Here is a 27,436-nt window from a genome sequence, read left to right on the forward strand (position 1 = left end):
CCAAGTTTAACAGCCAAATTCATATGATATAGTGATATACTACCCATCTGTAGACCGAAGAAATATATATAAAATTTTAGATGGATAAGTTGCGCCTCACATACAAAAGTGTCGAAGCGGTTTGCTTTTGTGGTTTGTGCTTCGCTTTTGCGTCCAGATACCTCCTCTTTGTTAGACCATCCGTGGTGGGGCAGTTTTTGCCTTCAAAAACGCCCCACCATGCCCCCAAACCACTCCATGGGCGTTTTTGTCAAGAAATTTTGTTTTGGCGTTGTTTTTTCCACGCCATGTTCATTTTGTGTTGGCCAATGACTGTGCATCCTTTTGTGTTTGGCCAATAACAATTTTTGATGGTTTTTTTTATTTAAATTCTATTACACCCCTTTAAAATAATGCCCACACCCCCACTACACCCATTTTTAGAAAAAAACGCCTCATAGTGGCGCATTGCTGACTGGACAGCCACATGGCGCAAAACGCCCAAGAGTGGGGTGTCTTCCACTATGCATGGTATTAGGTGAGTACATCCTCTCTGTAGATCATAAGATGACTAAATTCATAACAATTCACCAAATGGATCACTTATAATAATTATGATTAATAATGTATTTCTTTTGATAATTTTTCTATTAGTATTTTTCATATACACTTGAATGCATGGCTAATTTTACAAAATTTTGATGAATAATGTTGCAATTGTATATCTTAACATTCTACACATATAAGTGACTTGAATGTTATATTTGATATAAAACATCGCAATAGGTAGATGATCCTGTACAAAGTGGAACTTTTGTGAGAAGTGTGAGAAATAATTTGGGAATGACAAGTGTCCTTTATCCTAATTAATTCAAAAGGGTATATTAGTAATTTGACATTCTTATCATTTAATTGATTTCCAAGATAAGTGTAAAAAAAAAAAAAAAAAAAAAAACTGGCGATGAGTTTTTATAGGGATTGATTCGAATTTTGAATTTTTTTTTGCAAGATCCAATAAGATTATCATCTACGCATCATTCTTCATCAATTATAAATGCATGAAATCGCCAGATACCTTCCCCAGATACAATACAATTGTTTACTTTCTGCGCCCTTCTTCGATTTTGGTGTTTTATAGCATTTACAGATGTATTGTGTTTTATCCCCAATCAATAGTGTTATATATCTGTACAGACATCTTAATTTCCTTTCATAGTGTTTTATCCCCAATCAATAGTGTTATATTCTGTACAGACATCTTAATTTCTGGTTCATAGTGTTTTATTCCCAATCAACAGTGTTATATTCTGTACAGACATCTTAATTTTCTGGTTTATAGTGTTTTATCTCCAATCAATGGTGTTATATTCTGTACAGACATGTTGATTTTCTGGTTCATAGTGTTTTATCCCTTATCAATAGTGTTATATTCTGTAGAGACATCTTGATTTTTCTGGTTTATAGTGTTATATCTTCATATAGTGTTTTATCAAGGGTTCATAGTGTTATATCTTCATATAGTGTAGGATACGGTTACCATTTTTTATTGGGGAAAGTCGCTGATTTTTAGGAGAATAATGAGGGTTTTGGTTGTGTAGGATACGGTTACCAAATTTGAAACATTTGAAAAGACATTATTGCCCTTCAATTTTACAGAGGACCCTTCTAATTAAAACACAATTTACATTTTTATACCCTATTGATCTCAACCATTAGATCAAATATCCAATGGTTTAAAACACTTCTTACCCTTCTCACATTTTAAACACTTTTTACCATATCCCTACCCCATCGCAATATTCATATAATCAAAACGAACCATTTTATTTCATAAATTAGATGGCATGTAGCGATTATTGTTAAAACAGTTTCAGGATGCTACGGTCCCACTTTTCGTATCTCACCGTTTGTCCGATATGTATTTTATACTTGGTAGTATACAATATAATACGACACCGTATTATACATAGTAAGTCTCGATGCATATACATTATAGACTTCTACTGTATAATAATATACAATATAATACTACAATATATTATACAATAGAGTAAATTACGATTTTGGCCCCTGTGTTTATATCACTTTTACCTTTTTAGCCCAAAAAAGAATTTTTTAACATCTGCGCCCCCAACGTCTTTTTTTTCTAACCCTTTTGGCCCCCTAACACTAACCCCATCCATTAAATGTTAGGGGCCAAAATGGTTAGAAAAAAAGACGTTAGGGGCCAAAAGGGTTAAAAAAAAGACGTTGGGGGCTCAGATGTTAAAAAATTCTTTTTTGGGCTAAAAAGGTAAAAGTGATATAAACACAGGGGCCAAAATCGTAATTTACTCTATACAATACAAGTATGCAGGTGAGACAGATGGTCTGCAGAAAAAAGAACAGAATATATGTTTATGGTACTGCAAAATTATTGTAAACATATCATTTCGAAATATAATATCCGACTACGACAGAAAAAAAAAACATACTAGTTTAGACAGAAAAGACAATTAAGCATGAATACATGTGGGAATTCGATAAATCGCAGAAATAACACCAACTAACTGAGTTAATGCAGCTTTCGAAAAATATTAGTGATTTTTGATGTGTTGAGCGACTTCAATTTGGAAAAGACAAAACCTGCCCTCGAGGGATATCCATCGATGAGAGAACTCTCATATATTTCCTTGCATTCTCGTACGACCTGGTTTTCAGACGAGAATAAAAGTATTCGTTAAGACATAATTTAAGTTTAACAAATAATAAGTATATCACGCACAGAGCCAAGACATTTACAGTTATACGCAATCAAAAGGTATTGCACGTGATACATGTTCTAAACCCAACCCGACTTGTATCAAACACCTAACTGAATTACCCGTTTTGGCATGTAACATGAACATTAGCTCCCCCCCCCCCCCCCCACAAATTTTGGAAACGCTAAATTCGGGAGTTAATTACTGTTTTCGTCCCTGTGGTTTGTAAAAATCACTATTTCAGTCCATTAGTTTAAAAATTACGATTTCAGTCCCTGTGGTTTCACTTTTGTAACCATTTCAGTCCATGTGGTTTCGCTTTTGTAACCATTTCAATCCATTATACTGTTAAGTACAAGGACTGAAATGGTTACGGAAGTGAAACCACAGGGACTGAAATCGCAATTTTTAAACTAATGGACTGAAATAGTGATTTTTGACAAACCACAGGGACGAAAACAGTAATTAACTCCTAAATTCGGTAATATACATACCTCCTTTGCATCTTTACGTGGTATTCCTTCACGCAGTGAAACAACTTTCTCAACAACTTCAGGCTGCAATCATCATAAAAATGGTCCAATAAAAATGGTCCAAATTAGCTTGCTTAAATCGCGGATAATTTAGCAGATTAAACATAATCAAACTATACTTACCGGACAATCAGGTTGATGTTCAAGGATATGTGTGTAAACAAGCGTGAAAGTATCTGGGCTCTCGGCTGATGCAAGCTCTCTCAAATCAATCAGTATCCTCATTCTGTTTTCAACGTTCTGCGCGTACCAAACTATAAGTTTCAAATTTATAATTTGAAAAAAAAAAAAAATAACCCAAATGGTCTCATTCATAAGAAAACGGGTCGAAATTGCGACATCTGTCATTCGGATTATTGTTTTCTTTTATAGGTAACTTACTTTAGCACTAGTGTGATTCTTGAAGAATTCCATAAGAACCTCTTCGTCAAGTATCATCCGTTCGATTGTATCCTCCTTGATATAATTTTTCTGTAATAAAAAGTAATTTTGGCATTTTATTAACATCCTACGTAAAAAAAAAAAAAAAAAAAAAAAAAAAAAAAAAAAGATAGTTGCACAAGCACAAGTGTGTTTCGACACAAAAACATTAAAGATAAAAAATCATTAACCTGTGCTAAAAGATGGTCAACATAAGAAATGACTGTTTGTTCCAGACAAGAATCAACAAATTTCTTATATGATCTTTCTTCGATAAACCTGCCGATCATTAAATCATGATTAAAAACATTAAGAGTTAATTACTGTTTTCGTCCCTGTGGTTTGTCAAAAATCACTATTTCAGTCTATTAGTTTAAAAATTGCGATTTTAGTCCCTATGGTTTCACTTTCGTAACCATTTCAGTCCCTGTGGTTTCACTTTCGTAACCACTTCAATCCATTTATTCTGTTAGTATAGGGACTGAAATGGTTACAAGGTGGACTGAAATGGTTATGAAAGTGAAACCACAGGGACTGAAATCGCAATTTTTAAACTAATAGACTGAAATAGTGATTTTTGACAAACCACTGGGACGAAAACAGTAATTAACTCAAACATTAAATAGAAAACATATGGTCTACGAAAACAAAATTTGTTAATGTTAAAAGCTTGAAACTTACATCTGCACATCCTTAAAATAATCATCAAAGGTTTCCACTAAGGATTCAGTAATCTGTCCTTCACTCCATTCTGCATACAATCAAACACAGTAAAAAAATACATATTATATTATATACTATAAATATGCTATTTTGTCACATCAACCCACGGCCCCTCAACTTTAGCATTAACCAACTTTAGCCCCTCAACGTTGGTAAAGACATGTTTAGCCCCTCAACGTTGGTAAAGACATGTTTAGCGCCTCAACGTTGGTAAAGACATGTTTAGCCCCTCAACTTTAATAATAAACAACTTTAGCCCCTCAACTTTAATAATAAACAACTTTAGCCCCTAAACTTTAATAATGACATGTTTAGCCCCTTAACTAGATAAAGCAACTTTAGCCTCTCAACATTAATTATAAACAACTTTAGCCCCTCAACTTTGATAATGACATGTTTAGCCCTTTAACTAAAACAACTTTTGCCCCTCAACTTTAATAATGACATGTTTAGCCCCTTAACTACATCAAGCAACTTTAATAATATACAACTTTAGCACCTCAACTTTAATAATGACATGTTTAGCCCCTTAACTAAAACAACTTTAGCCCTTCAACTTTAATAATAAACAACTTTAGCCCCTCAGTTTTAATAAGGGCATGCTTAGCCCCTTAACTAAAACGTTAGCCCCTCAACTTTAAAAATAAACAACTTTAGCCCCTCAACTTTAATAATGACATGTTTATCCATTCACCTTTAATAATGACACGTTTAGTTCCTTAACAAAAACATCAAACAACTTTAACTCTTGCGATGTGCTTAACTTTATCTACGTTTCGACCCCGCTGCAGAGCGTGGGTGGTAACCCACTAGTTTCAACAAAAAAGTAAAATCAAAGTAAAATGACGACGATGATAAAAAGGAAAGTTTTACCTTTATGATAAAGTTTGACCAGTAATTCCTGTGCACCGGGATCATCAAATATGAAAACGACGGTTTGAATTATAGCTTCCTAAATCATTTAAAAAGGTTAACATATAACATATAAAAGTTCTGCACAAAGCTAACAGAGTAACATAACAGTAATAACTAACAATATACCTTTGCAACCTCCAGAAAGCCTTTACAGGTGTCATCAAAGTCAACCTGTTGCAAAAGTCAAGTTGTAAGTTTGGCCATAATCAGAAAATACAATAATTTGATTTTTCAAGTAAAGAGTTAATTACTGTTTTCGTCCCTGTGGTTTGTCAAAAATCACTATTTCAGTCCATTAGTTTAAAAATTGCGATTTCAGTCCCTATGGTTTCACTTTCATAACCATTTTAGTCCACCTCGTAACCATTTCAGTCCCTGTACTTAACAGAATAATGGATTGAAATGGTTACGAAAGTGAAACTACAGGGACTGAAATGGTTACGAAAGTGAAACCACAGGGACTGAAATCGCAATTTTTAAACTAATGGACTGAAATATAAATTTTTGACAAACCACAAGGACGAAAACAGTAATTAACTCTCAAGTAAAATATAACCTGCTCAGCATAATTTTCCGAAAGGGATTCAATAATGCTAGAACCGAGCTCCATAGCGAGATCATAACAGCGCAGATTATTGTTAATCTGTCATTATAAAAAAAGTTAGAGTGGATTCTGATTCTGACATGTGTTTAAATTTATGCAAATTATATATAAACACAGAATGCTGCAAACCATGGCACATAATGGTTCTAAACCGATTTCAGAAGCCGGTTCTTCCAGTCCCTTTTTCATCGCTCCTTGAAAATCAACCAGTACCTGAAATAAATAATTAAATATATAGCATGCAGATTTCATTTTATGATATAAAGTTATGAGTAAACTTCCGTTTTGCTCCTTGTGGTTTGGTCACTTTAACGGTTTTGCTCCAAACCTTTAAAAATAGCCATTTTACTCCCTGATGTTTCGGTTTTTTTGCCAGTTTGCTCGCTCCCCGCCTCTAACTCCATCCAAATTGTTTGTTTTTCCATTTTGCTCCCCGCAGGGAGCAAACTGGCAACAAAACCAAAACATCAGGGAGTAAAATGGCTATTTTTAAAGGTTTGGGGCAAAACCGTTAAAATGACCAAACCACAGGGAGCAAAACGAAAGTTTACTCTAAAGTTATAAACAAATGGTTTTGATTTAGTATATACCTGATTAATGGACAAAGCAATTCTGTATAACATGACTTCTGTGCTATTTTCTGTAACAATTTGTACTTGTTCTCCGAGGATTCGAAATAAGTCAACAGCAGCTGGAGTATAAAGCTTCCCGTCATCTGTTAGTTTTGGCGGTTGTACTTTATCAGCCTCGAGAATATTCAAATACCATTTCTAAAAATAAAAAAAAAATAAATAAAAAAAAAAGAAACTATCAGTAATATAACACTCTTACATTATGAAAAAAAATGATGGAGTTAATTACTGTTTTCGTCCCTATGGTTTGTCAAAAATCACTATTTCAGTCCATTAGTTTAAAAATTGCGATTTCAGTCCCTGTGGTTTCACTTTCGTAACCATTTCAGTCCACCTCGTAACCATTTCAGTCCCTGTACTTAACAGAATAATGGATTGAAATGGTTACGAAAGTGAAACCACAGGGACTGAAATCGCAATTTTTAAACTAATGGACTGAAATAGTGATTTTTGACAAATCACAGGGACGAAAACAGTAATCAACTCAAAATGATGATAACATAATAACAAGTTTACCCTTGTTGTTGCCTCCATTCTCTCAACATATGAATCCATTAGAGGATCCATTGCACCACTTTCCGAACAAACTTGAGCTAACGACTCGTCAACTCCAAGCTCAATCAGGTTATCTTGGTACTTAACTATCCATTCAGTTATCTGATTTAATAAAAATAATTAGAGTTAATTACTGTTTTCGTCCCTGTGGTTTGTCAAAAATCACTATTTCAGTCCATTAGTTTAAAAATTGCGATTTCAGTCCCTGTGGTTTCACTTTCGTAACCATTTCAGTCCCTGTACTTACAGAATAAATGGATTGAAATGGTTACGAAAGTGAAACCACAGGGACTGAAATGGTTACGAAAGTGAAACCACAAGGACTGAAATCGCAATTTTTAAACTAATAGACTGAAATAGTGATTTTTGACAAACCACAGGGACGGAAACAGTAATTAACTCTAATATATAATAAAGTCATTTAAAATTGTATTATAGATAAGAAACTAAATGTAAAAATACCTTTAAGATTTCAATGTTTGTAATATCATTACCGCGATCACTCAGCAGCCTTAGCCACTGAATAAACCTCTCCGTGTACAAATTCACCATGAGCTGGAATATTTCATATCTACAAGAACAAAAATTTAAGAGTAAACCTCCGTTTTGCTCCCTGTGGTTTGGTCACTTTAACGGTTTTGCTCCAAACCTTTAAAAATAGCCATTTTACTCCCTGATGTTTCGGTTTTTTTGCCAGTTTGCTCCCCGCCTCTAACTCCATCCAAATTGTTTGTTTTTCCATTTTGCTCCCCGTAGGGAGCAAACTGGCAACAAAACCAAAACATCAGGGAGTAAAATGGCTATTTTTAAAGGTTTGGGGCAAAACCGTTAAAGTGACCAAACCACAGGGAGCAAAACAGAAGTTTACTCAAAATTTAAATTATAAAATAGTTAAAAAATGCTCAAGCAAAGAATCATTGTGCAACTTTAAATGAACTGAAAGACTGAAATCCAATAACAAAAGGAACAAAAAGATTACAGTAAATTGCCATTTTCGTCCCTGAGGTTTGGCCAGTTATGCGACTTTCGTCCAAAGGTTTGTTTTTCCGCATCCGGATCCAAAAGGTTTGAAATCTTGCATTTTCATCTGGCTTGTTAACTCAATCCATTTTTCTCCGTTAAGTCAAGGGTATTTTCGTCATTTTATGTAGTAAGGGTATCTTGAATAGTTGTACATTATGCTAAATGCTTGTACACAAAGTGAAAAAGACCGAATTACCCTCTAAGTTAACAAACGAAAATACCCTGACTTAACGGAGAAAAATGGATGGAGTTAACGAGCCGGATGAAAATGGCAACATTTCAAATCTTTTGGATCCAGATGCGGAAAAACAAACATTTGGACGAAAGTCGCAAAACTGGCCAAACCTCAGAGACAAAAACGGCATTTTACTCAAAAAAATAAATAAATAAACAAACCTTGGAGGAAAACAAGGAGCAACATGATCATATATATCTCCTAACTCTTGTCCAATCTGACAGTAATTTACGAGCAAACGATCAGCTGGTAACTTTATCCGTATTTTTAAACGGAGTTAAATCGACGCGCATACCGTTTTCGCCTCCTCGATAGCGCCTTTAAGGTTTTCAAAGACAAGCTGTCGCGAGAATATCGTTATAAACATGATAAACATATACATCATATAATTGCATAAATAAGTTGAAGAAGTACTTCCGATAAAAGTTTGCTAAATCTATTTTCGACGGCTTTTGTCAATTGCTCATAACATTTATCTTTGTAGCCTTTTCCCTGTTTCGCCTTTTTAGTAGATGCAATTGCAGTAAAAGCTTTTCTGCATTTATATAAAGAATACAATAAGGTTAGTTAAGTTAAGTTATGTTTTGTAATTTATTAACGATAATACGTACTTTCCCGGATTTGCTACAGATGCCATTGCCTCGTCACCTTCGGCCTCAGCAGCCTCTTCGGCAACTTGTTCGTCAAGAATTTCTTGCATTTCAACAACCCTACAAGTGTTTTAGTTTCGGACAAAAATGTTTCGATGAGAACTAATAAACCTATATAGTTAACGTTAAGAGTGTCGAATAATAACATACCTTAAAGCACGCACAAGTGTTTCCGGGCTGCAATTAAGAGACATGATGACACTCGTAAACCAAACGTTAAAAGTTAAGAAGCATGGCATGCTAAGAACAAATGTATTTATGAAAACTTTGAGTTTAGAATTATAGTAAAGTACACGAATGGTCGAATAGTCCCTGTGGTTTAACAAAATATTGGATTTGGTCGCTAGCTTTCCAAAAGTACACAGACGGTCCCCGTGGTTTGCACTTTGTAACACATTTAGTTCTCAGCTAACAAATCTAAAGGTTTTAGCATGCCCAAATTAGGGACTAAATGCGTTACAAAGTGCAAACCGTACGGACCATCCATGTACTTTTGGAAAAAGTTGGGGTCTAAATGCGTTACAAAGTGCAAACCACAGGGACCATCTGTGTACTTTGGGAAAGCTAGAGACCAAATCCAAAATTTTGATAAACCACAAGGACCATCCGTGTACTTTAATCTTTAGAATTATGAAATGGACATAAAAAGCTTAGATAAGAGTAAACTGCCATTTTGGTCCCTGCGGTTTGGTCAATTTTGGCACTTTAGTCCAAAACTCAAACTTTTTGCATCTGGGTCCCTGTGGTTTCAGTTTTATTGCCATTTTAGTCCAAAAATGAAATCAGGTCATATTTGTCTTATAAAATCCTGTTATTTTGTCATTTTCTGCAGGGGCAAAATGATCATTTCTTTTTTATAAATAAATACCATATTTTATAAGACAAAATATGACCTGATTTGCCCCTGAGGAAAATGACAAAATTGCAGGATTTTATAAGACAAGTATGACCTGATTTCATTTTTGGAACAAAATGGCAATAAAACTGAAACCACAGGGACCCAAATGCAAAAGGTTTGAGTTTTGGACTAAAGTGGCAAAAGTAACCAAACCTCAGGGACCAAAATGGCAGTTTACTCCTTAGATAATTAAGGATGTAATAGTAAATTAGCATACCTTTCTTTAGCAAGTTCAAAAAAGTTGGAAATATGTGACCATAAGGTCTGCTCAAATGTCTCCCAAGTCTGATCAACTTCTACAAAATATTCTCTGTAATATTTCCCATAAAAATGTCAAACTCAAAACTTATTTTAGTCATCAAAATGTAAAAACTAAAAATTAGAGAAGTTGATCCTGACTTGAGTCTGCTGGCCTCTTCTTTATGAGATCCTGCAGTAGCTAATGCAAACCTCCTCTTTCCATCAAGAGACGTTAACCGCTGAAAATTTGAAAAAAAAAAAAAAAAAAAAAACATCATGTTTGGACCATAAGAATAACTTTTAATACTTGGTGTAATATTTCACCCGTACCTCATACGTGTTGATGAGCTCTTTGTCGTCACTTAAAGAATCCTTCGCTGCAGCAGCTTCAACGGAAATTGACAGCATCCCCTCTACATCCTAACAGTGACGTTTATTTTATATCGTCACAAGAATAAAAGATTAAAAAAAAGGAAGAGAAAAATGGTTTCGTGATTGGCGGTTTTAGATGCGTACCCTTAATGTGGTGTTTAAGTTATTTCGTGCGTTGCTAAGAAGCTTAATCTGATCATGATTGTCGATTAACGTTTGGCATTCTTTACATAACCTGAATAAGTATTATTAGTATTAAAAGTTAACTACATCTATCTATCCAAGTGGAATTAAAAGACTTGTGAAAGCGGCTTCATGTGTCAAGAATGTACTTTTCGGTGTTAAGAAAGTTCCCACGGAGATGATTTACGGCCTTCTCAGATGACGCAAGTGCTTTTAGACCAGCTTGTGCTTGTTCAACCTGTAAACAAAATGCATAAACCTGATCAATCAAATTCACTGAAAGCATATCAACTTCATCATTTTAGAGTTAATTACTATTTTCGTCCCTGTGGTTTGTCAAAAAACACTATTTCAGTCCATTAGTTTAAAAATTGCGATTTCAATCCCTGTGGTTTCACTTTCGTAACCATTTCAATCCACCTCGTAACCATTTCAGTCCCTGTACTAACAAAATAAATGGATTGAAATGATTACGAAAGTGAAACCACATGGACTGAAATGGTTTCGAAAGTGAAACCACAAGGACTGAAATCACAATTTTTAAACTAATGGGTTGAAATAGTGATTTTTGACAAACCACAGGGACGAAAACAGTAATTAACTCATCATTTTATTTAGAGAGTTAATTACTGTTTTCGTCCCTGTGGTTTGTCAAAAATCACTATTTCAGTCCATTAGTTTAAAAATTGCGATTTCAGTCCCTGTGGTTTCACTTTCGTAACCATTTCAGTCCCTGTGGTTTCACTTTCATAACCATTTCAATCCATTTATTCTGTAAGTACAGGGACTGAAATGGTTACGAGGTGGACTGAAATGGTTACGAAAGTGAAACCACAGGGACTGAAATCGCAATTTTTAAATCCATGGACTGAAATAGTGATTTTTGACAAACCACAGGGACGAAAACAGTAATTAACTCTTATTTAGAAGATAACATTCATAAATGGCAACGGGCCTAATGTTTTAAGTTTTTTTTTTTTTTTTTTTTTTTTTTTTTTTTTTTTTTTTTTGCAGTAACAAGATTTACCTGTTCGGCCACCATGGTGCTAAGTTGTGCGTCATTCGCCTGTAATAAATAAATAAAAAAAAGGTTAAGTGAAAAGTGTTTCCCTTAGTTTCCAGCAAAACCTGAATAAAAATCATATTCCTAGTGTCATTTTAAGCAAGAGATTGGCATCTGTTGCTGACTATATTCTCAGTTTTGACATTATACCCATGTGAAGAAAAAAATTCATATATTTGAATGTTTAAAATTTACGCGTGTAAATAAGCCAAGCCTGTGCTCGACTTGGCTCGAGCTCGGCTCGTTTAACTTACATAGAGCTCAAGCGTAGCTAGTTTCGAGCTCTATTTCAAATGCTCAAGCACGGCTCATGAGCCGTTTTTCAACATCGGGTTCGGTTCGTTTATTATTATTGATCAGTTAATTTATATGTATTTATAATTATATTTTAACATACGCTTAATTATAATTATAACTTTTATATATAAGAAAATATATTATGTAGTTGTTTTTATCATAATTTTATATAACAGTTCTACAAAAATTCTATAAAAAATAGTTTCAAAGTCTACTCGAGCTTGATAAGTGAAGCTAATTGTCACGGGCCAAATATTTGAAGGTCGCAATGTTGTGGGCTGTGCTTGAACGCTTGGGTTACTGGCTAGTCCTGGACTTTATATGAGACGGAGTCAGTGTCAATGAAGAGGTGTACGTGCCTAGTCGTGCAAACGACGAACGCACCACTGGTCGAGAGCTGGCGCCGCTCTCCTAATGAGTCCAAGACAGGACGAAACCAGTGACCCACACAAAGAAGCGGGAAGGATTGGCTTGTCCCCGGGGACTTGGGGTCGCCACACGGGGGTCGAAAACTAACCCCGTGACATAATGCTAGCGTATCAACATTACTTTTAGGCTCAAGCTCGAGCTCTTTTAATCTCTGTTCGATTCAAGCTTTTAGCAAGCCGATCTCAAACAACTCAAGCTCAAGCTCTTGTAAGGGTATTTTAGTCATTTCATACTAACTGGAAAAACTAACGTCCGTCCATCCAGCCAGGGACTATCCGAGTAACAAACGATCAAACCACAGGGAACATACATGTAACTTTAGAAAGTTATAATTAAAATAAAAAAAAAAGCCTACACAACACAAGAGAGAGAGAGGATTGAAAGAAAACAACCTGTTGACGAGCAATGTAATCCGCCTTGATTTGAGAAACAGATACCAAAAGCTCTCGAAGCGGCAACAGCTTCGCAACCTCGCGAACTGCCGCCTCTTTCGCTTCGATTCCTAGATCTTCAACCATCATCTTGCCTCAAAACTATATGATAATTTAACGTGAATTATGAAAACTTTTAGTTCTAACAGATCTCCTATATATATACACACACACATAGGTTAGATATATTTGATTTGATTCATATCATGGTAGAATAACGATAACGAATGTAAGGATCGTACCTTGCAGAATGTGTTGTTTCAGACCGAGTGAAGTTTTGAGTTTTGATCACGTAAAACTCGGTTTTGTATTTTGTTATTGAACGGTTGCTATAACATTATATTGACTTAAATTAAATGCCATTTTTAGTAGTTTCTTTGGTTTAGATCATTTTGATATTTTAGTCCAAAGGTTTTATTTTTTGTATGTGGGTCTAAAGAGAGGTTTCATCGTTGTCATTTAGTTCATTGGTTTAACTTCATCCATTTTTTTCTGTTAACGAGAAAGGCAATTTTGTCATTTTATATGGTCGAATTGCCCTTCTAGTTAACAGAATTATATATAAAATGACCGAATTGCCCTTCTCGTTAATAGAAAAAATGGATAAAGTTAACTCAGCGGATAAAATGGCAACGGTGAAATCTTTTTGAATCCACATGTGGAAAATGAAACATTTGGACTAAATTGGCAAGATAGCTCAAACCACAGGGACTAAAATGACATTTAACTCCATATTATATTGTAACGTCTATTATTGGCAAATATATGTAGTGACTGCCATAGATAGTAAGTTGGGGATCTTGTGTACCTTAAAAGTTTTTAGGCGATAAGATTGCAAGGAGGGTGTAAAGAAAGAAGCCAGAGGCTCGAGAGCTGCTTGTAATCGGTTCGGTTAAAAGCTCGAATGAGTCGAGCCTTAACGAGCCCGAATCTGAAATAGGGGTTGTATAGTTATCGAGCCCGAGCCCGAGCACGAGCCTGAAATACAAAGCTTGTTTAAGCTCGCGAGCCTAAACGAGTCCAAACAAAATTTTAATTTTTTATATGTAATATAATACTAATGATGTCGAGCTTTGACTTGTTTAAGCGTATTGAAGCGAGCTCGAACCAATCTTTTAGGTCGTTTGAGCTTGTTCTCAAATTAGCTCAAGTTTTAAGTTTTACTCGAGAGCTGAGCTCGAGCTTCATAAAAACATCATGAGTTGAGCTATGGCCTAGTCAGACTCAAGCTCGACGCGACTCGTTTACACCTGGAGTAAATTGAGGGAGTGGTCGCCTCGTATGGAATGAAAACCAAAGGAATCCGATTAGGTACTTCATATTAATTCAAAGTTTGCAATCAATTAATTTATATATCCTCTAATTTACAACATTTCTCTGCATTCCTGTTTGTACATTATGCATGTTTAATTGTACAGTAGTTTTGTTGGATGGTTTTGTCATATTGTAGGCTTTAAGGTGGTTTTAGTCACTGTATTTTGTTTTACACCATTACCTTTCATTTTCTCCCCTACATTTTCTAGAAGATAATTCTCTCTCTCTAAAGTATCAAACTCTCTGCATTCTCTCTACATTTTGTATTGCTTCTATATCTAAATTTGAGGCCATCGCCTTCGATGTTATCAGTAGCCATGTTGGTTGTGCTTTATTTTTAAACCGGTAATCGTTTTGAGAAACGCCGGCTTAAACGACCGTTGTCGCTGTGGCTGTTGATGCCCAATGCCTTTTCCTATTGGTGTAGGTTTGGGTGTTTGACATGTTTTCTGGATGTTGGTTTTGTTTTGGGTTATTTAAAATCCACCGATGCCGATTTTTTTTTTTTTTTGAGGGTTTTTAAAACCCGCATATGGAATGCGAGATGATTGTTGGGTTTGGATGTTGTTTCTATCTGGCATGCACCCTGAATCCTTTGGAGTTTTTGCTAACAGTCTGTTGTGGCGATGATAGTGGCCTGCTACCTGGCATGGCAACTCCGGTTGCGGCCGTCGCGGCAGCTGAGCCTCTTTATTTTCCGATGATGATGTGATGATTGGAGATCTGAATCGGTTCTATTATTTGCTTTCTTTTGTTACCTTGGTAATGGTAAGTTGTGTTTACATTTGTGGTTTAGTTGGTTTTACCTCAAACCCAGTTACTTCATAGTGTGAAAATTAACATAAAAACATATTTTTGTTGGCGTTTTTCTAACATGGTAAGAATGCCTTGTCAAAGTTTTTAAGAACTGGAACTATATAACACGTGCACCTGTGACCAAACAATATAATAATAGAGAATCAGGAAAATAAATTTGTGATATAGGATCATAGATCATTTGTTAATACACCGTAAAAAATCAGTTTCAATTATCTCAGAGAAAACAAGGGATGTGAAGTGGATCATTATTGGGGAGGTGTTATGTTGGTTTGTGTATGGGGTATGGGTTCGATGCAAGTTGGATTGGAATTAAATGGGAAAATGAATTGACTGATATGTTGATGGAAGTATGAACCGGACGTGACCATTACAGATATTGTAAAGATCTGTGATCAAGTTTGAAACTTGTCAAATTGGCTCATTGGGTGGTGTAGGGGAGAAGATAAGGATATTATGTGGCTTTTACTTTACAAGAATAAGAATTGTGAGTTACGAGACTGAAAGAATGGTTGTTATAAAAACATAGATTATATGAGTTGTTTATGTGATAGATTAAAATTTGTATTTCGTTTTTAAGTATTTGAAATTATGTGTCTCTTTTTTATTGTTTATTATGGAGTTGTCAGTGTATTTCGTCCGTCCCTACAATGTATGTATGTTAGAATGTTTATATTAGGCAGACGTCGTGCTAAAGCACTTTGACGGCTTTCATACCACTAAGCCCCGGACCGCAACGCGGCGGGGCGTATATCTAGTTAGTTCCTAACCATAAACATCAATTATGTACGTTTCTATTCAATATATTTAGATTACATACCTTGCTAGTTAAACTATATAACACGGGTATACTCTAACTTAATTGGTGTTAAAAGATAACATGACAAGTTAACATGTCTTTTAAACCTCTCCCTCCTCATGTTAGAAGGTGTTAAAACCTCCCTTGGTTAACATAGGCAAAAAAGAACAAGAAATTAATGCTATTTGTTATCAATGTTTATTTTAGCAAGAGTTAAATGTCATTTTAGTCTATGTGGTTTGGGTCGTTTTCCCAGTTTAGTCCAAATGTTTCATTTTTCGCATGTGGGTCCAAATAAGTTTTATATTTGTCATTTTAGTCCATTGGGTTAACTTTATCAGTTTTTTCTGTTAACTCAAAGGGCAATTTGGTCATTTTATATGTAATTCTGTAAACTAGAAGGGCAATTCAACCATATAGAATGATCGAATTGCCCTTCTCGTTAACAGAAAAAATGAATAAAGTTAACCCAGTAGACTAAAATGACAATGGTGAAACCTTTTTGGACCCACATGCGAAAAATGAAACTTTTAGACTAAACTAACAAAATTGCTCAAACCACAGGGACTAAAATGGCATTTAACTCTTTTAGCTAATCTATATATATATATATATATAAATGAGATGGATTTGGGCTATGTGGCATTTGTATTTGGCCATATAGGCTGATGTGGCAATTTGATTTAGGAGGGAAATCCTTTGCTTTCTACAATCACGATTTCATTGAAAAAGAGGCGGGATCCGTTTCTTTATCGGGTCGGAATCTGTACTGAGTCACCCGAATATATAATCTCTTTTCCTTTGCTAATCCTAACCCTAATTTCCTCCAACAACTGTCGCCACCGCTCTGCCGACATCATCTCCTATTTCAAACCCTAAAATACCAATTTTCTCTCTGATTCTTGGCTAACAACTTCAGTTCTGGTAATAAGAACTCCAACATCAGGTAATAACAACTTCGATTCTGGCATAGATGTTCTATTGATGTTAACTTTTTTTGTATTGTCTATTTTTGAGATTGATTTTGTTCATCCTATGTTTCCTCATTACCAAGTATTGTCTATTTTTCAGATTGGGGTTTCGAAAATCTCTACTGAGGATATCTGCAAGTGAGGTATTCTTCAGATTAGGGTTCTACTCTATTAAATCTTTATTTTTCAGATTTGGGATTCTATTTTGTATTATTCATATTAGTGTTCTTATACATGGTTGCATGATCGTTTAATTCTTAAAGAACGATACAAGAAGATGAAGGCGATGGCGATTTGATTCAAGCCGATTGGATCATGTGGTATTGGCTACACTGATTTATTCATATTATTGTTTATTTTTGTTCATATTACATTCTTTTTTACCAATCAGTTCAAATTAGGGTTTTAATTTGTTAAGTTTTGTTACATCTATTGAGATTATAAAAAAAAGCAGTGTGGTTGTCGGGTCAGTTTCCCCTACCATCGTATGTTATTTCAATTATTTCATATTTGCATTGTTTTGATTTTGAAATTACAAATGAGATTGACGTATTACAGGTACAAATGCTACAAAGTTTTCAGCATGTCAAATATATCTCGACAAGATCTCAGGTTTATCGATCTGAATTCTGCATATCTCGCTGATCTGATTATTCTCTCAAACCTAGAGCAGCGACATCAGGTAGTAATTTCTCTATTTTCATATAATTTGTTCATGATTTACTCTTGAGTTCCTCAGTCCTAATCGTTTAAGGGTTTTTATTGGCTTTTTTATGGTCATGAGAATTTGCCAAAAAAGAATCAGAAGAAATGTGCGATTTGAAGAAAGAAGAGAAACCGGTCAACAAAGGTGATTATTAAAACTTGGATCTTCTAGCGGTCTGATGATAAGAATACCTGTTTTAAGAACTTGATATTTGATAGTGTATTTTTTTTAATCATGTATACTGATCTCGATATTGGATAGCGTATTTTTCCGTCCCACTTTTGATCAAATCTGTTGGCTGATATGGAGGTTACAGGTGGCGATGAAGGCCGCCAGCGGCAGAGAAGGTGTATGGCTACTTCTTTTAGTTGGCGATGTATGTTGTGTTTGTTATGTACTTTGTTGAGTTAATTTGATTATGTATTTTGTTGAGTTAATTTGTTTCAGTCCTTTTGAGTTTAGTATATGTATTTGGCTATTAAGTTGTGTATTAGGGTTTTAAATCGAATGTATGTAAAACCATTTTTGATGTATAGTGTGTTGATAAAATATTTATTTGCTTAAAATGCAGATAAAATATGGATTTGAGAGGGGAAGGATTTGGTCTCAATCGCTAATTTGAAGGTTGGTTAAGGAGATCCAATTTATTTAAGTCGATGCCTGAATAACATGGGTTCTTTCCTTCCTGAAGCTGGGTTTTTAAACCTATTGTCGCTGCTCAGAGATTTTTTGGTTGCCTTATTATCATGGTATATGTATCGAACCATTCTTTAATCGCTGCTATATTTACTAACTATATGTTAGTTGGGGTTTTGTTTTCCCATGGTTTTCTTTATGTAGATGTTAGTGTTTTATGTAGATGCACACCAGGTGTTTGATGTTTTGTTTGTGACATATTGGAAACATGTTATTTTTGGGATTTTTTGTTGCTTTACCATTTGAACTGATACTAATATTTTTCATGCTAATTATCAAGGGATGGTGTTTGATCAGTTGTCACTATCGTGGTGATATTTCATCCGTTGAACAAGGAGATTTTTTTCACAAAACTACTGGAGATGAGGTTAGTTTCATGATATTAGTATCGACGTAAATGAGTTTGGGTTTAAAATCATATATTTAAAAAATTATCAATTTGGTTCGGGTTGATATTGGTTAGGAGCAATATGAGTTCGTGTGAAAATGGATTTGGAGCAAAATGATTTCGGGTTAATATATTTTTTTCAAATTCTTTTGGTAACTATGTTTACATAAAAATTGGAAAGATTTACTTGGAACATGGCTTAACTAGAATATTTTGACGGTCACTCGAAAGGATAACATCGGTTAGGAGCGAACTGAGTTCGGGTTAAAACGGAACATTTGGAAAAAGAACTACAATTTGGTTCAGGTCAAAACAGGTTTGGAGCAAAATGAGTTTTGGTGAAAACTGTATATTAAAAAAACTATTTAAAAAACAATTATCAATTTGGTTCGGGTTGATATTGTTAGGAGCAAAATGAGTTCGGGTTAAAACGGTCTTGGAGCAAAATGAGGCCGGGTCAAAATGGGTTATTTAAAAAAACTATTTTAAATAACATATACTATTTAAGCTGACTGTAACCCGTTTGGGTAAATTCATTAGATGTGGTCTGTTGTTTACAAAATCACAAATATCACAATTATGTTATTTATATATTTTTATTCTTCTTATTTCTCAGGGTTAAGGATTTTATCAATATGTCAATACACATCAAAATTTAGAAACTGAGAGCTATGTAGTTAATATTCCGTTATATCAGTTATATATCAGTTATCGGTCATCAGCCGAGATAGCGGTAACAAGTTTTTACATTAAATCGACACATATATTTGTAAGTAGATTTAATACGGTTGATGTCTTTAAACAAACTTACACCTCTACATGTTAATACGGTTGATGTCTTTAAGTTTTTAATCCACGTTCATTAGAGCACTACTGTAGTTAGGAGTTGTCTCTGATGAGAGGTTATTGAAACTTACGGATTTATCGATATCATCAAACACAACAATAACATTAAAAAGGGCCAGCAAATTAATGGACTTGGGAGTTGATCCTCTGGTTTTGATGTCTCAAATGGTTACACTTATTATGGATATCATTGTTGGAACCAAGTGGTTGAAGCCAAATATGGTGACTTATTCTTTGATGGTAGAATATATAAGTTCTCAGCTTATATATTTAGAAAATTTAGTAGTAAAAGCCTTTAATTAGTAATTTGGTGCAACATGGGCCTGGTAGGTTTGTCCATGTATTAACTTGAACATCGGAGGTTTCATGTGAGAACCTGGTTTTGTTCACTAGAGGTAGCAAAGGAGGCAAGGTAGATGGGCTGGGTAAGTTCAAAGTAATTTTGGATCAAAATTGTTATATGTTAATTGATTTTTTTTTGTAGGCGACCAAACTCGAGGTTCTACTACAGACGGGTGGATATTTGCTTCTTTCTTCCTATGTTTATGACACATGTCAAGGTAGTAAGTTTGTTTAAATCTTTAAATTACATAACGTTGGTTTTTAATATGGGTTTTTTAAATTTTTAGTTAAATTGATGAATTATGTCAAAAAGATTGTCTATTTCATCTGAATATTTTTAATTTGTAGTTAAAATGATGAATTTAGGTAAAAAAGATTGTCTTTTTAATATGGGTTTTTAAAATTTGTAGTTACAAACTTACAATGATGAATTTAACTCAAAAAGATTGTTTTTTTTAATCTGGGTATTTAAAATTTGTAGTTAAAATGATGAATTTATGTATACTTTAGCTGATGCGGCGGTTGCTGTGGATGCTGCTGGTACTGCTAGCGGAGAATCGGCAGCTACGACGGTGCAGAAGTCCGGTGGATGGTTCGGTTTTATATCGGATGCTATGGAAGTTGTTTTGGAGGTAGTTACTGTGTTTTGGTTGTTGATGTAGTGTTTGGATATATGTTGCAGTAGTTAGATGAGATTACGAATTTAGATTAGAGTATAGATGCCCTGCCTTTGAGTTCAGTTTGTTGGGATATTTGTATCACTGTTTTATGATACATCATCGGATATTTCCCGAACCATAGATGTATCTCAAGCTGACACCGTTTGCACGCTGCCAGTATTGGCGACTACATCGGATGGGACCCTCGGGTGGTCAAGAAAACAACGAAAACACGTCAGCTTTGTGACCTTAACAAGTCAACATGTTCGGTCAATAGAGCCGATTGTTGAGCAAAATACAACAACTGATCAAGATTTATCATCTATAAAACATCCTTAGAGATTGAAATGAAAGATCCATTAACATATAAAAGATTGAAAATATTAGTTTTTAAATTTTTTAACCAGCAGGTTCATCATCAAAAAGAAAGGATACGATATTCACGACCTATGAGAATTCAACCGCATACAAACAATGTACGGCTAGGCCAAGGAAATATGGCCCAGATGGGGTGGTTGCCGGTAGTGGTGGCGAGACTGGCAACACATTGTCACCGATTCCCATCTCTGCCACGGGCCCGCCAATATCCGGTGGTTACTTTGAGATAAAGTTTGGTGATTCGGAAGGAAGTGGTAGCAGTTTGTTTGGTGAGAAGAAGAAAGTGAAAATAATTCTGTAGAATCCAAATCAAAGCATGGATATGGGAGTATGGATTTAGGTAATGGTTTTTAATATCATCATGTTAATATAATAAGTTTAGATGATATTTATTTAAGTTTACTAATTTATAACCAAAAGTTTGATTTGGTTTCGATACATTTTCGTATGTTATGTATTATGGTTTAATCTGGCATTATGGTACTTATGATTGTTTTGAGTTAAAAGCTATACTACAGTTTAAAACCATGACTCTGTTGACTAATGGTCAACCACTTTCATTGGTACCATTGACATAATTTGTCTAATGTCTACATTTCATTTTGTATGATTTGTATCAACTTATCTAACAATATTAATATTTGAAATTGTAGGTGACAGGATTGCATTTGGTGGAAGTTTTACGCCTCATATGGTTACTTTTAATCCAGGCGAGGTATGTTGACTTGAAATAAAAATGCATACCATAGTCGTTGCGCTTTTAAATGATCATTAGTTATATTTGCAGGATGTTACCTCTAAAATCATTTTGTTTACTAAAGACGGGCCTCAGTCAGTATGCATTCTCTCGGCCGTCGGTGTTATTTCACATGTGACTTTGCCCCACGCATGGCCGGCCCTGAGTGTGGGCGGGGAGGACCATCAGCCAGGGCCTGATATTTCGAGGGGCACGTTTTTTTATGAAAAATCCCGATATGTATATGTAAAATACCTTTTTAATAGGGTACACTCATACAAACACCAACATAGGCCCCCTTACAAAACTATTATTATGGTTTAGATTAGTTATTAACCATTTGGCATTAGAGGTTTAGACCTTTAGTGAACCCAATACCCAATTTCGTTAAGGCCTACGGGCACATTTTTTCAAGCTCGAACAAGGTATACGAATTCTGAGGGTCGGCCCTGCCAGTTCTTCTGTAGGAACCGTAACATATGAGGTGAGGAACTTAATTTGAATAATTCTATGAAATTATTTCATTTAACGGAAATATATTGTTTGTTGTAGGGAAGATTTGAAATTATTTCGTTATCTGGATCTTTCACACCAGGCGAGTTTGGAGGATCTTTCACACCAGGCGAGTTTGGAGGATCTTTCACATCTTGTGAAACTAAGATGAGCATAACGTTATCGAGCCCTGATGGACGTGTGGTTGGGGGCCAGCTTGGAGGAGTTTTCATCGCTGCTGGTCCCGTTCAGGTACACCGTTTGTTTTCCTTTTTTGGATAGTTCATGATCACACATCGGTACAGTTTACTTTTGTGTTTCCACTTCTCATTGCTGTGGATTGAGTAACGGTGATGGACGTGTGGTTGGGGCCAGCTTGGAGGAGTTTTCATTGCTGCTGGTCCCGTTCAATTACACCGTTTATTTTCCTTTTTTGAATAGTTCATGATTACGTGTTTCCACTTCTCACTGCTGCGGATTGAGTAACGGGTCAAGTTGGATTGACCAACCGACATATTTTTTTGTATAAATTCCATACATAGCATACTAAGTTGTTAATGCTTGATACATTATATACGAAAATGCTCAAATGAGTCTTTCATACATATTTTCAAACGCTTACAACTTCCCGAAACCTTTTATATAAGAAAACTATGTTATTACCAAAATGACATATAAGATTCAAAAGTTGGCCAAAAATATGTTGGCAGGTTAACCCTAACAGATTTGACCCACACATAAAAGCTACCTGTTTTGACCCATTACCCAATTCTAGGGATGCAAACGGCTCGAGATCGGCTCGATAAAAAGCTCGAAAACGAGTTCGACGTTGTAGTCGGTGTACCGAGCTTAAATAGGCGTACTATTATTATTATTATATCGAGTTCGACGTCGTAGTCGATATACCGAGGGTTAATAGGCAAATATATTATTACTATTATTATTACTACTATTAAAATAAATGGGGTAAAATAGTTGTTTTTATTATTGGGTCGAATCAAGTTCGGGCAAACAGGGTGCTTTTGGTAATGTTCGAATCAGCTTCGGTGAAAAAAGTTGTTTTTAGTATGGGGTCGAACATCGGGCAAAAACGGTTGCTTTTAGTAATCTGTCGAATCAGATTCAGGCCAAAATGTGGTCTTTAGTAATGTGATTTAGTTATGTTTTTTAAATCTTATTTTGTTATCTTAGCTGATTGGATAATGTGATTTAGTTATGTTTTGTAGTATGTATGTTTCCTTCTATTTATTTCTATTTTACCTTTCAACATCTATAATCTGAGTCATGTAGTAGTTGTGGCCATAACTACATTCTAGACATTTGTTGATTGACTGATTCTAATAGAGTTAGCACTAATGCTATTCTTTAAAGCATTTCCTTATAAGTTGGTTTTGAGCTGTTGCCTAGGTGGCCAGAGGGTAGTCAGCAAATCATCTAGAGCAATATCTTAACTCTTAAACATAAATGGCGATGTCTCAAAACCCAAATGAATATTTTTAAGGCACAGACAATGGTTTACAAGGTGCATCTGCTGTGTGAGGCGATCAGGAAAGAACCGCAGGGTCTTGAGGCACTATCTCATGAACATTTGGGATAAACTTGGTAAAAATGGGGTTTGTAGGTTGGTGATATGTAAAAACAAAGGGAGAATGCAATCAAGGTTTAAAAAGGCTAAAACGGGTATCGAGGCGTTTTCCCTTAGCCTCACGAGGCGTAAGCCTCGAGGCAGGTCGAGGCGTAAGCCTCGAAATATTATTAAAAAAAGTTAAAAAAATATAGATCTCTCATAAAAATCACAAATTAAGTGCGTGCGTGACTGCCTCGAAATATTAGAAATTTGCTTAATCGCGATGCTGGAGAAGAATCAGAAGATGGTTGAGTGCGTGCGTGACTGCCTGGAGAAGATGATTGACTGCTGTTCTTCGATTAGGGTTTTCTTATAACCTACGATATGTTTTTTTAAGTTAACTATTGGACTCGTAATGTTTTTTTAAGTTAACTGTTGGACTTGACCACCAATTAGGCCCAATAAAAACTATTTGGGCCGAAAAAAATAGTCCAGAAAACAAAAAACTGATCAATTTGCACAAGTCTGGTGAGGCTTAAGCCTCACCGCCTCGCCTCAACGCCTCAGACCGCCTCAGACCGCCTCAGACCGCCCTCGTATGGTTGAGGCTTAGGTTTCAGTTCCCCCCTGTGAGGCTAAGCCTTAGTTGCGATTTTTCAGCGCCTCACCTGAGGCGTACGCCTCGAGGCGCGCCTCTAATCGCCTTTTTAAACCTTGAATGCAATTATGAATGGTTTACTTAATAAAAAGGCTGACGTGTAAAACATATGATATATACAACTTTTGTTTGTACTTTGTACGTAGAGTAACGCCTCGCGTCATGATGCTTTTGCCTCATGCTTCGACTTTCGGGAGTCTCGGGACCTAGATGAAAAATAGACTAAGTCGGTGTTAGTTGAGCGGCCTGGGCTTCCTATTGTTGTAAACTTTGAACCCACTGTTATTGAGCTTTTAGAACTTCTGGCAGCCAAATGTAGTGTAGGGGATGGAAAACCGCACCAATTTGTTAATGAATTCATCCCTACACCTGATATAGATTAAAGAATGAGTTACAACTTATTTTAATTAATATTATTGATTAGGAGAACACTTTATTATATGAATACAAATCATCCTTTTAATTTTCTTTTGTTTTGTTCACGCTCACTCCCATAGTTGCAAAGCAACACAAAAGTTTGAAACCAAAGCTTGGTGGGTCTGTGGATGAAACATAAGATGATGCCAAAGATGAAGAAAAGGAAAGCGTTGCATGGAGAAGGAGCAAAAGCATATATTATGAACGAAATAAGGTAAGTTATTATATTTTTTAATGGACTTTGTGAAAACAACTTATTATATATAATAAAGTAAAACAATATGTGGCCGCTTGGCATCTCTTTAGGCTATGACTCAATGGTTTAGGCGCTAAAAACATTTGCTGCTTTCAGTTGCCTGTGACCCGATATGATAGGACTTTCCTTTTTCTTCCCCATTTCTTTTAATCTCAGATCAATCTTTCTTCCCTCTCCACTTTCAATCTCAGATTCATCTTAACCTCCAATTCTTTGGTTTACTTAGATGTAGAACTTTTTCATGGAGTATGGAGCATCGACGGTCAACTATTCTCTCATACTACAAAAAATTGCATTAATTCATGCTTAAATGAGACATTAATTTGTGTTGAATTATTTATTCTACTTTTTTATAAATCATTTATGTTGGTTTTGTGAAGATTTGTTGTATAGAGAGCTATGGAAGACATGTACAGGATCACCGGTGGATGTTCTAAGAGATACAGAGAGTTTTCTAGCCATATGATACATCTAACCCCTCAGACATTTGATTTGAAATTGTTAGTTTTTATATATGGTTCAGATCAGTACCTTAAACCAGTTAGTCTCTTTGTATCTTCTTTTTAGATTCATTAGAACATCTTTCTCTGCTGAAATTTGTATTTCATGCCCACCAACTGTTTGTGTAAATGTCCCATTAACTAATTTTTCATTAGCCTAAGATTTTGAAATGCATGTTGAGAGTGTTGGTATGGTTTAGATTTGTTTATTTTAAAAGGTTGATATGAAATGATTGCCTATAGGCAGTTTTTCTAAGCAATAATAGATCTATTTAACTATAAAATGACCTCTCCCTTCCATTGGTAACATGATTCTAGAAAATTAATTGCAGGTTGAATTTCAACATTAAAGTATAGTCTGGCAAGGAAAACCAAGGCCAATAGTTATCCATCATTAGAGTTGAAAAGATTTGGTTTCCAAACCGAAAGCGTATTGTTAGGAGTTGGTACCATATCATATGATTTGAAAGCGATTCCGTTAATACTCATCCCAATCAGGTTTTAAATCATAGGGTTGACTGGGTATGGATATCTTAAATTAATCATTTATGTTTACATAAAAAAAGATGATATGTTTAGATGAACTGGGTAAGGATTCACAATTGAATCAACTTTGAATTTGGACAACACATCTGAATATGGCTTTGCTGTGGTTTCCGAAAATGATTAGAAGTTTTATTAGATGGATATTTAGTATCCAAGGTGGATTTTCATGTAATTTGATAAAAATAGTTATGGCTTTGCTGTGTTATATGCAACCTGTAGTAAATCAATGTTTTACGGAATGATTATTTCTCCCGAGGTTGGTTACGTGGTATGTTTAAACGTTATTGTTCTTTTAATATTGAAGACGTTAACATTTAATTTATATACCTTATTAGTCATGTCTTATTCATTATTTAAAATATATGTACAATTGTGTTTAAGAAAATTTAAATATCCAACCCGTGAGTAATCACGGGTGATAACCTAGTTATCTATATATTAAACACAAATGTCGGTGTCAATTTCATGTTCAGTCCCTTCTAATTTTTTCCTCCTTGACCCTTCAGGTTTGTTTATACTTTGTTTCGCTCCCTCTGCAAGTCTGCATGCTCTAACAAAAGTCGACACTTCACGTCCACTCTTCCTCTCCGGTCTCCACTGCCCTTACCTCTCCTCTCATCCATCGCCACACCTTCTGCACCGGCAACACCACCCACCAAGCCACCGTCGTTACCACAACCGTTGTCACGTCTTCTTCACCCTCGCTGGAACAACCAAACACCATTTTCTTCAGTTTTTCACTATACTACTACAGCCCGTGACGATGATGACGTCGTTTACTACCGTCCGCGCAGTTGGAGAAGATAATCCGATTTCGGCCGCCGGAGAAGACAAGCCGATTACGGCCGCCAGAGAAGACATTTGTTCGAATATGGTGAAGTCACCATTACACCTCATTCGATTGATACCTATCGTCACTAACGGAGGATGGCCAATCACCATAGACCACCTTTGGCTCTGTCTCTCTATCATAAATTTTATTTTGTGTGGTGCAAATTGAGGAGTGATTTGTGAAAATGCCGACCTCCAGATATAAGAACTTTGTTTTCTTAATAGAAGTTGGCTGTATGGTTTCAATAGCATGAATGAAAAGCTCTCGCATCTCAATGCTCTCTATTCAGCCTTTTTTATAATTGATATGCTAACAAACGTCTTATAACTGATATATTAACAAAAGTCTTATGGTGTTTTTAAGGTTTTATGACGGATGAGGCTATAGATACAAAGGGTGACGTCATCATACAGATCGTGTTACATGTGAAATGGTCATACACTCTGTATGATTTGACAACACCAACTCATACGACCTGTGCAAAACATTAATATACTAACAAAAGTAAGTCTCAATGTTAGAGTTTACTTTTTTTTAATCGCGCATCGTGTTATTTTAAAAGTAAGTCTCATTGTTATTTCCTTTTTCTTATTT

The 27,436-nt window shown here is 35.3% G+C and overlaps 1 protein-coding gene and 1 long non-coding RNA gene across 17 annotated transcripts; one reads left to right on the forward strand and one right to left on the reverse strand.

Annotated features, from left to right (window-relative positions):
• Positions 1-2,361: 2,361 nt before the first annotated feature.
• LOC110883840 (exocyst complex component SEC6) lies at positions 2,362-13,252 on the reverse strand. 2 transcript variants are annotated; one of them, XM_022131491.2, is made up of 26 exons: positions 13,166-13,252; positions 12,885-13,025; positions 11,731-11,769; positions 10,853-10,941; positions 10,665-10,755; positions 10,479-10,568; positions 10,308-10,387; positions 10,126-10,218; positions 9,161-9,187; positions 8,972-9,070; positions 8,775-8,895; positions 8,656-8,700; positions 8,522-8,577; positions 7,565-7,673; positions 7,064-7,204; positions 6,506-6,685; positions 6,045-6,128; positions 5,868-5,954; positions 5,438-5,482; positions 5,270-5,348; positions 4,355-4,424; positions 3,865-3,952; positions 3,635-3,724; positions 3,377-3,493; positions 3,215-3,277; positions 2,362-2,668 (listed from the first exon to the last, which is right to left on the reverse strand). In XM_022131491.2, exons 2-26 carry the CDS (start codon positions 13,011-13,013, stop codon positions 2,534-2,536), a joined length of 2,247 nt encoding a protein of 748 aa, XP_021987183.1. In that variant the 5' UTR covers positions 13,014-13,025; positions 13,166-13,252; the 3' UTR covers positions 2,362-2,533. The 2 variants fall into 2 exon arrangements, with proteins under 2 accessions (XP_021987183.1, XP_035834954.1); XM_035979061.1 differs by having other exon boundaries at positions 12,885-13,077; positions 13,166-13,233.
• A 3,401-nt stretch (positions 13,253-16,653) lies between these two features.
• LOC110883841 lies at positions 16,654-27,023 on the forward strand. Of its 15 annotated transcripts, none has more exons than XR_004870461.1 (17): positions 16,654-16,798; positions 16,924-16,966; positions 17,087-17,143; positions 17,382-17,505; positions 17,608-17,673; positions 17,846-17,905; positions 18,101-18,278; positions 18,506-18,592; positions 19,230-19,346; positions 19,944-20,019; positions 20,312-20,433; positions 20,871-21,178; positions 21,492-21,553; positions 21,626-22,058; positions 22,127-22,318; positions 24,789-24,922; positions 25,345-25,661. It is a non-coding gene; the product is annotated as an uncharacterized LOC110883841 (long non-coding RNA). The 15 variants fall into 15 exon arrangements; XR_002560715.2 differs by lacking the exon at positions 19,230-19,346 and having other exon boundaries at positions 18,101-18,153; positions 18,221-18,278; XR_004870466.1 differs by lacking the exon at positions 19,230-19,346 and having other exon boundaries at positions 17,846-17,878; positions 18,101-18,153; positions 18,221-18,278.
• Positions 27,024-27,436: the final 413 nt, after the last annotated feature.

Source organism: Helianthus annuus, chromosome 10, assembly GCF_002127325.2.
Source record: "Helianthus annuus cultivar XRQ/B chromosome 10, HanXRQr2.0-SUNRISE, whole genome shotgun sequence".
NCBI classification, from domain to species: Eukaryota; Viridiplantae; Streptophyta; class Magnoliopsida; order Asterales; family Asteraceae; genus Helianthus; species Helianthus annuus.

Bases quoted from the DNA above. Each gene is read 5' to 3' on its own strand.
- LOC110883840 (XM_022131491.2), bottom strand. From the start codon at position 13,013: ATGATGGTTGAAGATCTAGGAATCGAAGCGAAAGAGGCGGCAGTTCGC. The intron at 10,756-10,852 runs GTACATTCTTGA...ATACTTATTCAG, and splicing joins AACTTTCTTAACACCGAAAA to GTTATGTAAAGAATGCCAAA. The intron at 9,071-9,160 runs GTATGTTATTAT...AAACACTTGTAG, and splicing joins ACACTTGTGCGTGCTTTAAG to GGTTGTTGAAATGCAAGAAA.